Source organism: Leptodactylus fuscus, unplaced genomic scaffold (assembly GCF_031893055.1).
Source record: "Leptodactylus fuscus isolate aLepFus1 unplaced genomic scaffold, aLepFus1.hap2 HAP2_SCAFFOLD_280, whole genome shotgun sequence".
Taxonomy (NCBI): domain Eukaryota; kingdom Metazoa; phylum Chordata; class Amphibia; order Anura; family Leptodactylidae; genus Leptodactylus; species Leptodactylus fuscus.
In genome coordinates, this window is record NW_027440303.1 from 55476 (window position 1) to 69008 (window position 13533).

Sequence of the window (13533 nt, forward strand, 5' to 3'; positions counted from 1 at the left end):
GATAAGTAATGTAATGTATGTACACAGTGACTGCACCAGCAGAATAGCGAGCGCAGCTCTGGAGTATAATACAGGATAAGTAATGTATGTACACAGTGACTGCACCAGCAGAATAGTGAGCGCAGCTCTGGAGTATAATACAGGATAAGTAATGTAATGTATGTACACAGTGACTTTACCAGCAGAATAGTGAGCGCAGCTCTGGAGTATAATACAGGATAAGTAATGTAATGTATGTACACAGTGACTGCACCAGCAGAATAGTGAGCGCAGCTCTGGAGTATAATACAGGATAAGTAATGTAATGTATGTACACAGTGACTGCACCAGCAGAATAGTGAGCGCAGCTCTGGAGTATAATACCTGGGATTTTTTCCTTGTTTTCTAGCTATGCCGACCGTGCCAAGCAGATAAAATGTAACGCCATCATTAATGAGGATCCTAACGCCAGGTTAATTAGGGAGCTGAAGGAAGAAGTGGCTCGGCTGCGGCAGCTCCTGTACAGCCAGGGTCTGGCGGGTGAGTCTGGGGTCACAGGATTACTATGTATTACATGTTTTATGGTGCAGCATCGCTCGCTGGGACGGCCTGGTCACTTCCTAATCACTTTCCGCCTCCTCCTTGTTTTATCACAAAGATCTTACCCTTGAGGATGGGATGCCTGTGCCCTGCGCCCCTCTACAATTGTCCGGACCTTTGCCAGCATTACTCTCTGAACCGGGCTCCCCTCCCCCTCCTCCTCCCCTCTCGCCCCCTGCCATGAATGGTCAGTCGGAGACCTTTGGTGAGGATGTGGATGAAGTCCCAATCTGTACGGAGGAGGCCATGGAAAGGCTGCAGGAGACGGAGAAGATCATCGCTGAGCTGAATGAGACCTGGGAGGAGAAGCTGCGCAGGACGGAGGCGATGCGTATGGAAAGGTGAGGGGGGATGAGGACGCGGGGTGTGATGTAAGCAGGGGCAGGCAGGGGGCGGCGGGGCATGATGGGAGCAGGCAGGGGGCGGGGTGTGATGGGATCAGGCAGGGGGCGGCGGGGTGTGATGGGAGCACAGAGTGGGCGGGGTGTGATGGGAGCGGCGGGGTGTGATGGGAGCGGGCAGGGGGCGTCGGGGTGTGATGGGATCAGGCAGGGAGCGGCGGGGTGTGATGGGAGCAGGCAGGGTGTGATGGGATCAGGCAGGGAGCGGCGGGGTGTGATGGGATCAGGCAGGGAGCGGCGGGGTGTGATGGGATCAGGCAGGGAGCGGCGGGGTGTGATGGGAGCAGGCGGGGTGTGATGGGAGCACAGTGGGCAGGGTATGAGGACACACTGATCTAATAACCAATTCCTCTTTTTAGGGAATCGCTTTTGGCTGAAATGGGCGTGGCTCTGAGAGAAGATGGCGGCACTGTGGGGGTCTTCTCTCCAAAAACAGTAAGGGGAGCTGCCCCCACCCTGACACCGTTATATGTCTGTGCAGAGCCCAATTCCCTAGGTATAATGTCCCCTGTCTATATCGTACACAGATCCCTCACCTGGTCAATCTGAATGAAGACCCCCTGATGTCCGAGTGTCTCCTGTACCATATAAAGGAGGGCGTCACACGGTAATGTCCCCGGGGGGCAGCACCCCATCATATTCTCTGTCCCTCTGTCTACGCCTTGCCCCCCCCCCCTCACTCTTTACCTATCGCCCCCGCTCTCCTCTCTGCCCGTTCTCTTCTCTGCCCGCTCTCCTCTCTGTCCCGCTCTCCTCTCTGTCCGCTCTCCTCTCTGTCCGCTCTCCTCTCTGTCCGCTCTCCTCTCTGTCCGCTCTCTTCTCTGCCCCGCTCTCTTCTCTGCCCCGCTCTCTTCTCTGCCCCGCTCTCTTCTCTGCCCCGCTCTCTTCTCTGCCCCGCTCTCTTCTCTGCCCCGCTCTCTTCTCTGCCCCGCTCTCCTCTCTGCCCCGCTCTCCTCTCTGCCCCGCTCTCCTCTCTGCCCCGCTCTCCTCTCTGCCCCGCTCTCCTCTCTGCCCCGCTCTCCTCTCTGCCCCGCTCTCCTCTCTGCCCCGCTCTCCTCTCTGCCCCGCTCTCTTCTCTGCCCCGCTCTCTTCTCTGCCCCGCTCTCTTCTCTGCCCCGCTCTCTTCTCTGCCCCGCTCTCTTCTCTGCCCCGCTCTCTTCTCTGCCCCGCTCTCTTCTCTGCCCCGCTCTCTTCTCTGCCCCGCTCTCTTCTCTGCCCCGCTCTCTTCTCTGCCCCGCTCTCTTCTCTGCCCCGCTCTCCTCTCTGCCCCGCTCTCCTCTCTGCCCCGCTCTCCTCTCTGCCCCGCTCTCCTCTCTGCCCCGCTCTCCTCTCTGCCCCGCTCTCCTCTCTGCCCCGCTCTCCTCTCTGCCCCGCTCTCCTCTCTGCCCGCTCTCACTTCCTTCTCGCTGTCTCTTCCTTGTAGGGTGGGTCAGGTGGACGTGGACATCAAGCTGAGCGGTCAGTTCATTAAGGAGCAGCACTGCCTCTTCCATTGCAAAACAAATGAGAATGGTGAAGGTGCGGAGGATTATGGGAATGTGCGCCCGTGTGTATGGGGTGGGGGGAGGGACGGTGCGCCCGTGTGTCTTTCATCCTTCTTAATGCCCCCTGTGCTTTCCCTGCAGTGATCGTCACATTAGAGTCATGTGAAGGAGCCGACACTTATGTGAACGGAAAGCAAGTGACGGAGTTGCTGGTGCTGAGGTCAGGTCAGTGAGCCGGGTTTGCAGCAGATTCCCCCCAGGTCGTGGCCCCTTATCCTGCGACTATATATAACTGTACCTTGTTCTCTCCAGGTAACAGGATTGTCATGGGTAAGAACCACGTCTTCCGGTTTAATCACCCCGAGCAGGCGAGGCTGGAGAGAGAGAAGAGCAGCGCCGCGGTGGAGAGCCAGGCCGAACCTGTGGACTGGAACTTTGCCCAGCGGGAGCTGCTAGAGAAGCAAGGCATCGACATCAAGCTGGAGATGGAGAAGAGGTCAGTGAGGGAGCAGGGGGTCAGCAGGGGGCGCTCTATCCCCAGGGGTCAGTAATGGTGTCTTTTCACCAGGCTATGGGCTCAGCAGGGGGCGCTCTATCCTCAGGGGGTCAGTATTGGTTCCTTCTCAGCAGGGGGCGCTCTATCCTCAGGGGGTCAGTATTGGTTCCTTCTCAGCAGGGGGCGCTCTATTCCCAGGGGGTCAGTAATGGTATCTTCTCAGCAGGGGGCGCTCTTTTCCCAGGCGGTCAGTATTGGTGTCTTCTCAGCAGGGGGCGCTCTATCTTGGGGGTCAGTATTGGTTCCTTCTCAGCAGGGGGCGCTCTATCCTCAGGCGGTCAGTATTGGTTCCTTCTCAGCAGGGGGCGCTCTATCCTCAGGGGGTCAGTATTGGTATCTTCTCAGCAGGGGGCGCTCTATCCTCAGGGGGTCAGTATTGGTTCCTTCTCAGCAGGGGGCGCTGTATCTTGGGGGTCAGTATTGGTATCTTCTCAGCAGGGGGCGCTCTATCCTCAGGGGGTCAGTATTGGTATCTTCTCAGCAGGGGGCGCTCTATCTTGGGGGTCAGTATTGGTTCCTTCTCAGCAGGGGGCGCTCTATCTTGGGGGTCAGTATTGGTATCTTCTCAGCAGGGGGCGCTCTATCCCCAGGGGGTCAGTATTGGTTCCTTCTCAGCAGGGGGCGCTCTATCCTCAGGCGGTCAGTATTGGTATCTTCTCAGCAGGGGGCGCTCTATCCTCAGGCGGTCAGTATTGGTTCCTTCTCAGCAGGGGGCGCTCTATCCTCAGGGGGTCAGTATTGGTATCTTCTCAGCAGGGGGCGCTCTATCTTGGGGGTCAGTATTGGTTCCTTCTCAGCAGGGGGCGCTCTATCTTGGGGGTCAGTATTGGTATCTTCTCAGCAGGGGGCGCTCTATCTTGGGGGTCAGTATTGGTATCTTCTCAGCAGGGGGCGCTCTATCCTCAGGCGGTCAGTATTGGTATCTTCTCAGCAGGGGGCGCTCTATCCTCAGGCGGTCAGTATTGGTTCCTTCTCAGCAGGGGGCGCTCTATCTTGGGGGTCAGTATTGGTTCCTTCTCAGCAGGGGGCGCTCTATCTTGGGGGTCAGTATTGGTATCTTCTCAGCAGGGGGCGCTCTATCTTGGGGGTCAGTATTGGTATCTTCTCAGCAGGGGGCGCTCTATCTTGGGGGTCAGTATTGGTTCCTTCTCAGCAGGGGGCGCTCTATCCTCAGGGGGTCAGTATTGGTTCCTTCTCAGCAGGGGGCGCTCTATCCTCAGGGGGTCAGTATTGGTATCTTCTCAGCAGGGGGCGCTCTATCCTCAGGGTGGTCAGTATTGGTTCCTTCTCAGCAGGGGGCACTCTATCCTCAGGGTGGTCAGTATTGGTTCCTTCTCAGCAGGGGGCGCTCTATCCTCAGGGGGTCAGTATTGGTTCCTTCTCAGCAGGGGGCGCTCTATTCCCAGGGGGTCAGTAATGGTATCTTCTCAGCAGGGGGCGCTCTTTTCCCAGGCGGTCAGTATTGGTGTCTTCTCAGCAGGGGGCGCTCTATCTTGGGGGTCAGTATTAGTTCCTTCTCAGCAGGGGGCGCTCTATCCTCAGGCGGTCAGTATTGGTTCCTTCTCAGCAGGGGGCGCTCTATCCTCAGGGGGGTCAGTATTGGTTCCTTCTCAGCAGGAGGCGCTCTATCCTCAGGGGGTCAGTATTGGTATCTTCTCAGCAGGGGGCGCTCTATCCTCAGGGTGGTCAGTATTGGTTCCTTCTCAGCAGGGGGCGCTCTATCTTGGGGGTTAGTATTGGTTCCTTCTTAGCAGGGGGCGCTCTATCCTCAGGGGGTCAGTATTGGTTCCTTCTCAGCAGGGGGCGCTCTATCTTGGGGGTCAGTATTGGTTCCTTCTCAGCAGGGGGCGCTCTATCCTCAGGGGGGTCAGTATTGGTTCCTTCTCAGCAGGGGGCGCTCTATCTCCAGGGGGTCAGTATTGGTTCCTTCTCAGCAGGGGGCGCTCTATCCTCAGGGTGGTCAGTATTGGTTCCTTCTCAGCAGGGGGCGCTCTATCCTCAGGGGGGTCAGTATTGGTTCCTTCTCAGCAGGAGGCGCTCTATCCTCAGGGGGTCAGTATTGGTATCTTCTCAGCAGGGGGCGCTCTATCCTCAGGGTGGTCAGTATTAGTTCCTTCTCAGCAGGAGGCGCTCTATCCTCAGGGGGTCAGTATTGGTATCTTCTCAGCAGGGGGCGCTCTATCCTCAGGGGGGTCAGTATTGGTTCCTTCTCAGCAGGGGGCGCTCTATCTCCAGGGGGTCAGTATTGGTTCCTTCTCAGCAGGGGGCGCTCTATCCTCAGGGTGGTCAGTATTGGTTCCTTCTCAGCAGGGGGCGCTCTATCCTCAGGGGGGTCAGTATTGGTTCCTTCTCAGCAGGAGGCGCTCTATCCTCAGGGGGTCAGTATTGGTATCTTCTCAGCAGGAGGCGCTCTATCCTCAGGGTGGTCAGTATTGGTTCCTTCTCAGCAGGGGGCGCTCTATCCTCAGGGGGGTCAGTATTGGTTCCTTCTCAGCAGGAGGCGCTCTATCCTCAGGGGGTCAGTATTGGTATCTTCTCAGCAGGGGGCGCTCTATCCTCAGGGTGGTCAGTATTGGTTCCTTCTCAGCAGGGGGCGCTCTATCTTGGGGGTCAGTATTGGTTCCTTCTTAGCAGGGGGCGCTCTATCCTCAGGGGGTCAGTAATGGTTCCTTCTCAGCAGGGGGCACTCTATCCTCAGGGGGTCAGTATTGGTTCCTTCTCAGCAGGGGGCGCTCTATCTTGGGGGTCAGTATTGGTTCCTTCTCAGCAGGGGGCGCTCTATCCTCAGGCGGTCAGTATTGGTTCCTTCTCAGCAGGGGGCGCTCTATCTTGGGGGTCAGTATGGGTTCCTTCTCAGCAGGGGGCGCTCTATTTTGGGGGTCAGTATTGGTTCCTTCTCAGCAGGGGGCACTCTATCCTCAGGGGGTCAGTATTGGTTCCTTCTCAGCAGGGGGCGCTCTATCCTCAGGGTGGTCAGTATTGGTTCCTTCTCAGCAGGGGGCGCTCTATCCTCAGGGGGTCAGTATTGGTTCCTTCTCAGCAGGGGCGCTCTATCTTGGGGGTCAGTATTGGTTCCTTCTCAGCAGGGGGCGCTCTATCTTGGGGGTCAGTATTGGTATCTTATCAGCAGGGGGCGCTCTATCCTCAGGGGTCAGTATTGGTTCCTTCTCAGCAGGGGGCGCTCTATCCTCAGGGGGGTCAGTATTGGTTCCTTCTCAGCAGGGGGCGCTCTATCCCCAGGGGGGGTCAGTATTGGTTCCTTCTCAGCAGGGGGCGCTCTATCCTCAGGGGGTCAGTAATGGTTCCTTCTCAGCAGGGGGCGCTCTATCCTCAGGGGGTCAGTATTGGTATCTTCTCAGCAGGGGGCGCTCTATCCTCAGGGGGTCAGTATTGGTATCTTCTCAGCAGGGGGCGCTCTATCCTCAGGGGGTCAGTAATGGTTCCTTCTCAGCAGGGGGAGCTCTATCCTCAGGGGGTCAGTATTGGTATCTTCTCAGCAGGGGGCGCTCTATCCTCAGGGGGTCAGTAATGGTTCCTTCTCAGCAGGGGGCGCTCTATCCTCAGGGGGTCAGTATTGGTTCCTTCTCAGCAGGGGGAGCTCTATCCTCAGGGGCCAGTAATGGTTCCTTCTCAGCAGGGGGCGCTCTATCCTCAGGGGGCCAGTAATGGTTCCTTCTCAGCAGGGGGCGCTCTATCTTGGGGGTCAGTATTGGTTCCTTCTCAGCAGGGGGCGCTCTATCCCCAGGGGGTCAGTAATGGTTCCTTCTCAGCAGGGGGAGCTCTATCCTCAGGGGGCCAGTAATGGTTCCTTCTCAGCAGGGGGCGCTCTATCTTGGGGGTCAGTATTGGTTCCTTCTCAGCAGGGGGCGCTCTATCCCCAGGGGGTCAGTATTGGTTCCTTCTCAGCAGGGGGCGCTCTATCTTGGGGGTCAGTATTGGTATCTTCTCAGCAGGGGGCGCTCTATCTTGGGGGTCAGTATTGGTATCTTCTCAGCAGGGGGCGCTCTATCTTGGGGGTCAGTATTGGTTCCTTCTCAGCAGGGGGCGCTCTATCCTCAGGGGGTCAGTATTGGTTCCTTCTCAGCAGGGGGCGCTCTATCCTCAGGGGGTCAGTATTGGTTCCTTCTCAGCAGGGGGCGCTCTATCCTCAGGCGGTCAGTATTGGTTCCTTCTCAGCAGGGGGCGCTCTATCCTCAGGCGGTCAGTATTGGTTCCTTCTCAGCAGGGGGCGCTCTATCCTCAGGCGGTCAGTATTGGTTCCTTCTCAGCAGGGGCGCTCTATCTTGGGGGTCAGTATTGGTTCCTTCTCAGCAGGGGGCGCTCTATCCTCAGGGGTCAGTATTGGTTCCTTCTCAGCAGGGGGCGCTCTATCCTCAGGGGGTCAGTATTGGTTCCTTCTCAGCAGGGGGCGCTCTATCCTCAGGGGGTCAGTATTGGTTCCTTCTCAGCAGGGGGCGCTCTATCTTGGGGGTCAGTATTGGTTCCTTCTCAGCAGGGGGCGCTCTATCCTCAGGGGGGTCAGTATTGGTGTCTTCTCAGCAGGGGGCGCTCTATCCTCAGGGGGGTCAGTATTGGTGTCTTCTCAGCAGGGGGCGCTCTATTCTCAGGGGTCAGTATTGGTTCCTTCTCAGCAGGGGGCGCTCTATCCCCAGGGGGTCAGTATTGGTTCCTTCTCAGCAGGGGGCGCTCTATCCTCAGGCGGTCAGTATTGGTTCCTTCTCAGCAGGGGGCGCTCTATCCTCAGGGGGTCAGTATTGGTTCCTTCTCAGCAGGGGGCGCTCTATCCTCAGGGTGGTCAGTATTGGTTCCTTCTCAGCAGGGGGCACTCTATCCTCAGGGTGGTCAGTATTGGTTCCTTCTCAGCAGGGGGCGCTCTATCCTCAGGGGGTCAGTATTGGTTCCTTCTCAGCAGGGGGCGCTCTATTCCCAGGGGGTCAGTAATGGTATCTTCTCAGCAGGGGGCGCTCTATCCTCAGGCGGTCAGTATTGGTTCCTTCTCAGCAGGGGGCGCTCTTTTCCCAGGCGGTCAGTATTGGTGTCTTCTCAGCAGGGGGCGCTCTATCTTGGGGGTCAGTATTAGTTCCTTCTCAGCAGGGGGCGCTCTATCCTCAGGCGGTCAGTATTGGTTCCTTCTCAGCAGGGGGCGCTCTATCCTCAGGGTGGTCAGTATTGGTTCCTTCTCAGCAGGGGGCGCTCTATCCTCAGGGGGGTCAGTATTGGTTCCTTCTCAGCAGGGGGCGCTCTATCCCCAGGGGGCCAGTAATGGTTCCTTCTCAGCAGGGGGCGCTCTATCCTCAGGGGGGTCAGTATTGGTTCCTTCTCAGCAGGGGGCGCTCTATCCCCAGGGGGCCAGTAATGGTTCCTTCTCAGCAGGGGGTGCTCTATCTTGGAGGTCAGTAATGTTTTTGGGTTTCCCCCTTCTCTCCAGACTGCAGGATCTGGAGTTCCAGTATAAGCGGGAGAAGGAGGAAGCCGACCTGACACTGGAGCAGCAGAGACTGGTAAGATCTGAGCGTTCCCCCGTGTGCCGTCACCCTGTCCCTGTCGGCGGCCATATTGCTCCCGTTGCTATTAACCCTTCTTGCTCTCTCCCGCAGTACGGCGATTCGGACAGTGGCGATGACTCCGACAAGCGCTCCTGTGAAGAGAGTTGGCGCCTCATCTCCTCTCTCCGGGAGAAGGTGCCGGCGGGCCGCGTGCAGAGCATTGTCAGGCGTTGCGGCCTTCCCAGCAGCGGCAAAAAACGGGAACCTATCAAAGTGTACCAGATCCCGCAGCGGCGGCGGCTGGGGAAGGACCCGCGATGGCTGACCTTGGCAGATCTGAAGATGCAGGCGGTGAAGGAAATCTGCTACGAGGTGGCGCTGAACGACTTCAAGCACAACAAGCAGGAGATCGAGGCCATGTCTGTCATCAAGATGAAGGAGCTGTGCCGCACCTACGGCAAGAGGGACGCCAACGAGAAGGAGTGGTGGAAGGCCGTGGCACGAGACGTGTGGGACACTGTGGGGGTGGGCGAGGAGGAGGAAGGAAACAAAGGCGGAGTCCAGGACCTGAAGGCGCACATTGACAAGCTGACGGACATCCTGCAGGAGGTGAAGCTGCAGAACAACATGAAGGACGAGGAGATCCGGGCGCTGAGGGACAGGATGGTGAAGATGGAGCAGGTGATGCCCGTCACACAGGTGAGGCCCCGGGCGCTCCGTAATGGCGGTGCATAGTCAGCTGGCGCAACTCTGCTGCTCCCACAGTGCATTGCAGCACAGCCCGGTGCATTGTGGGAGCGCTGGGAAACCCTGACTTACATTGCTTAATGCCAACCATTGTGACTGCTGCTCAGGTATACAGGGAATGCAGCTGTGGGTGTGACTGGAGCATTAGCTATGGCTGCAGCTCTGGGTGTGACTGGAGCATTAGCTGTGGCTGCAGCTCTGGGTGTGACGGGAGCATTAGCTATGGCTGCAGCTGTGGGTGTGACTGGAGCATTAGCTATGGCTGCAGCTCTGGGTGTGACTGGAGCATTAGCTGTGGCTGCAGCTGTGGGTGTGACTGGAGCATTAGCTATGGCTGCAGCTCTGGGTGTGACTGGAGCATTAGCTGTGGCTGCAGCTGTGGGTGTGACTGGAGCATTAGCTGTGGCTGCAGCTCTGGGTGTGACTGGAGCATTAGCTGTGGCTGCAGCTGTGGGTGTGACTGGAGCATTAGCTGTGGCTGTGACTGGAGCATTAGCTGTGGCTGTGACTGGAGCATTAGCAATGGCTGCAGCTGTGGCTGTGACTGGAGCATTAGCTATGGCTGCAGCTGTGACTGGAGCATTAGCTATGGCTGCAGCTCTGGCTGTGACTGGAGCATTAGCTGTGGCTGTGACTGGAGCATTAGCTATGACTGCAGCTGTGGCTGTGACTGGAGCATTAGCTATGGCTGCAGCTCTGGGTGTGACTGGAGCATTAGCTATGGCTGCAGCTGTGGCTGTAACTGGAGCATTAGCTATGGCTGCAGCTGTGGGTGTGACTGGAGCATTAGCTATGGCTGCAGCTCTGGGTGTGACTGGAGCATTAGCTATGGCTGCAGCTGTGGGTGTGACTGGAGCATTAGCTGTGGCTGTGACTGGAGCATTAGCTGTGGCTGCAGCTGTGGCTGTGACTGGAGCATTAGCTGTGGCTGCAGCTGTGGCTGTGACTGGAGCATTAGCTGTGGCTGCAGCTGTGGGTGTGACTGGAGCATTAGCTGTGGCTGTAACTGGAGCATTAGCTATGCAGCTGTGGGTGTGACTGGAGCATAGCTATGGCTGCGGCTGTGGCTGTGACTGGAGCATTAGCTATGGCTGCAGCTGTGGGTGTGACTGGAGCATTAGCTATGGCTGCAGCTGTGGCTGTGACTGGAGCATTAGCTATGGCTGCAGCTCTGGCTGTGACTGGAGCATTAGCTATGGCTGCAGCTCTGGCTGTGACTGGAGCATTAGCTATGGCTGTGACTGGAGCATTAGCTGTGGCTGCAGCTGTGGCTGTAACTGGAGCATTAGCTATGGCTGCAGCTGTGGGTGTGACTGGAGCATTAGCTATGGCTGCAGCTGTGGGTGTGACTGGAGCATTAGCTATGGCTGCAGCTGTGGGTGTGACTGGAGCATTAGCTATGGCTGCAGCTGTGGCTGTGACTGGAGCATTAGCTATGGCTGCAGCTGTGGCTGTGACTGGAGCATTAGCTATGGCTGCAGCTGTGGCTGTGACTGGAGCATTAGCTATGGCTGCAGCTGTGGCTGTGACTGGAGCATTAGCTATGGCTGCAGCTGTGGGTGTGACTGGAGGTTTCCGGACTGCCGTTCCTGCTCCCCTATAACCTCTGTCTTTGGTTTTGCCCTCAGGACGACACGACAGACGATTATTCGGATGAACAGTCCTTCGCTTGGTGCTCCAATGACGACGACGCAATGAACAGCCACCAGGTGGACAGTTCTCCCGACCATTCTCCAAAGGGCCAGCGGGTGGCGCAGCTGATGGAGGACGACGCCACGTTTCGTCGAGGGAGGATGCGTTGGTTGAAACAGGAACAGGGCCGAATTCAGAATCTTCAGCAGCAGCAGATAAATCGCTACCTCCGCCGACCCCCTGGTACCGGCAAGTTCATCCCGCCATTGGACTGCAAGCTGCGCTTCCCTTTTAAGAGTAATCCACAGCATCGGTTCTCCTGGGCTCCAGGGGCCACCTACGTGGTAGAAGAGGTGTCCAATCCTTGGTTGGAGGACAGGCGAAGTGGCGGGGAGGACGATGGTGAGAGGCGGAATGGCCGGAGGAGGGAGGGCGACAACCATCAGAGGCAGAGAAGGAACTCTCTTGATGGAGGCTCCAACAGAGGCCGTCGCCCCAATAGTCGTCACGGGCGCCAGAACGGAGAAGAGCAACCCCGAAGGAGATCACAAGGTAGAGAAAGCGATGGCGGATCCCAAACGACTAAACGTCACCCCTCCTCCCCGCAGGAGCGTCCCTACAAGTACCACCCCTACACCGCACCCCCGCGGATGCGACGGCAGAACTCCGCCCCAGACCTGTGTGACCGGGAGACCCCCGTATGAAGAGAAGACAGACTGAGCATGTCCTATGGAGGAGGAAGAGGAGGCGGGACGCCAGGAACAGAAGGATAAGGAACGTGAAGGATAAAGAGGAGCTGCAGCAGCTCTGGCATTAACCCTGAGACTTCCTGATGTTTTGTTTTATTTTATGAGTTTTTTTTTCCTGATTTTTGTGTCTGAGACGGAGATCGCTGCTATGAGGGAGAACACTGCCCCTCCCCCACATCATACAATCACTGAGCATACTGTGTGTGTACAGGTGTCTATAGGTGGTATATGTATATAGAAGTGGCTGTATATGTATACACAGGGGTATATATATATCTCTCAGCTTGCACTGTTAACATGGCTGACATGAAGTTTTCCTGCAGCGTCGGTGGTGACGGCGCGGTCACTGGTCTGCGCCGGGGGTGAGGTGCTATACACGAGGCCCGGTAACACTACTCATGGACTCCTGCCCCTTCCCATAAGCCTCTGCTTTCTCTTTTTGACACTAAATCGGCACCTAGACTTGCACTGCCCGCTGTGCCCGCCGTCAGTGCCAGCTCCGTATCTAAACCTATTTATCTCGTCTTATCTTCTGTGTGTGAGGGCGGCGGCGGGCGACAAAACGACACTACACTGTGGTAACCTGTAGTATATAGAGATAACGTGGACTGTAACCGAAAATAAACTGCCCAACGCTGCTCCGTGTCACCGCTCTCGTGTCTTCAGGTAGACTCTCTATCCCTATGACAACACTGCCTGACCCTGTGCACCGGCAGCGCCGTTACTAGAGGGAAGCCAGGCCTTGTAGCCTGCGGCTCCTCACAGGGTTTATACAGATCAGGACAAGGTAGGTCTTCTTGTTCTCCTCACACACAACAGACTCCATCGTGTCCTAGGTCACTAATGCAGGAGCGGGTGTGATTAAGGAAGTCTTCTGCTTCAATAGGAATTAGGAACATAAGGATCCCCCAGGTGCTGCCTTTAAAGGGATCCTATCATTAAAACACTATTTTTCCTGGTTGACATGTAGGACTAGCCTTAAGAAAGCCTCTTCTTCTCCTACCTTTAGATGTCTTCTCTGCGCCACCGTTCGGTAGAAATCCTGGTTTTCGTTGGTATACAAATGAGTTTTCTCGCAGCACTGGGGGCAGGCCCAAGCACTCAAACAGCACTGGAGGCGGCCCCAGTGCTGTAAAAAAGAACTCTCCAGCGCCGCCTCCATCTTCTTCAGGAACGGGTCCTCTTCGCATCTTCTTTCGGCACAGGTGGTCAAACTTGTAGGCCTCGGGCAAAGCCGACTGCGCATGCCCGCGGTCACAAGAAAAATGGTTGTTTGCACAGTAAGTAAGAGGCCATTTTCTTGTGGCCGGCGGGCATGCACAGTCAGCTCAGCAAGAGGTTAGAAGTTTAAACAGCTGCATCGGAGGAAGATGCATGAAGAAGATGGAGGCGGTGCTGGAGATTTCTCTCACAGCATTGGAGATGCCACCAGTGCTGTTTGAGCGTCTGGGCCCGCCCCCATTGCTGCAAGAGAACTCCTTAGCGTACCAATGAAAACCGGGATTTCTATGGCACAGCGGTATGGAGAAGACATCTAAAGGTAGGAGAAGAAGAGGCTTTCTTAAGGCTATTCCTACGTGTCAACCAGAAAATTTGTTTTAATGATAGGATCACCAGGAAGTGTGGCCACTTATATAAGAGCAAAAGTTTTGGTAGTTTGCTGGTCTGGAGCATTCAAGTGTGTTATAACCGTGTCAAGGAAGGAAAGACATCAGCAATTGTTGCTGTCCAGATACCTTGAAGGCTTCATAAGGCCATTTGTTGTCCATAAATGAAAACATTCAGGACAGATGACAATCTTCCCAGTAGTGGATGGAGATACAATTTCACCCCAAGGTGCGCTACATCTCAGACTCTACAGGCCGCAGTCATAGCAAGTCGCGTTGAAGAAGTCCGGTG

At 56.4% G+C, this 13533-nt stretch overlaps 1 protein-coding gene across 1 annotated transcript in view; it reads left to right on the forward strand.

The window, feature by feature from the left end:
* Positions 1-12272, forward strand: part of KIF1C (kinesin family member 1C) — a 34524-nt gene extending 22252 nt beyond the window's left edge. Inside the window, exons 13-22 of the mRNA XM_075261685.1 lie at positions 389-519; positions 638-920; positions 1340-1415; positions 1508-1587; positions 2404-2498; positions 2606-2689; positions 2777-2960; positions 8449-8521; positions 8618-9205; positions 10882-12272. Coding sequence (XP_075117786.1) covers positions 389-519; positions 638-920; positions 1340-1415; positions 1508-1587; positions 2404-2498; positions 2606-2689; positions 2777-2960; positions 8449-8521; positions 8618-9205; positions 10882-11589 — 2302 coding nt within the window. The 3' untranslated portion in view covers positions 11590-12272. The remainder of the gene's footprint in view (positions 1-388; positions 520-637; positions 921-1339; positions 1416-1507; positions 1588-2403; positions 2499-2605; positions 2690-2776; positions 2961-8448; positions 8522-8617; positions 9206-10881) is intronic.
* The last annotated feature ends 1261 nt before the right edge of the window (positions 12273-13533 follow it).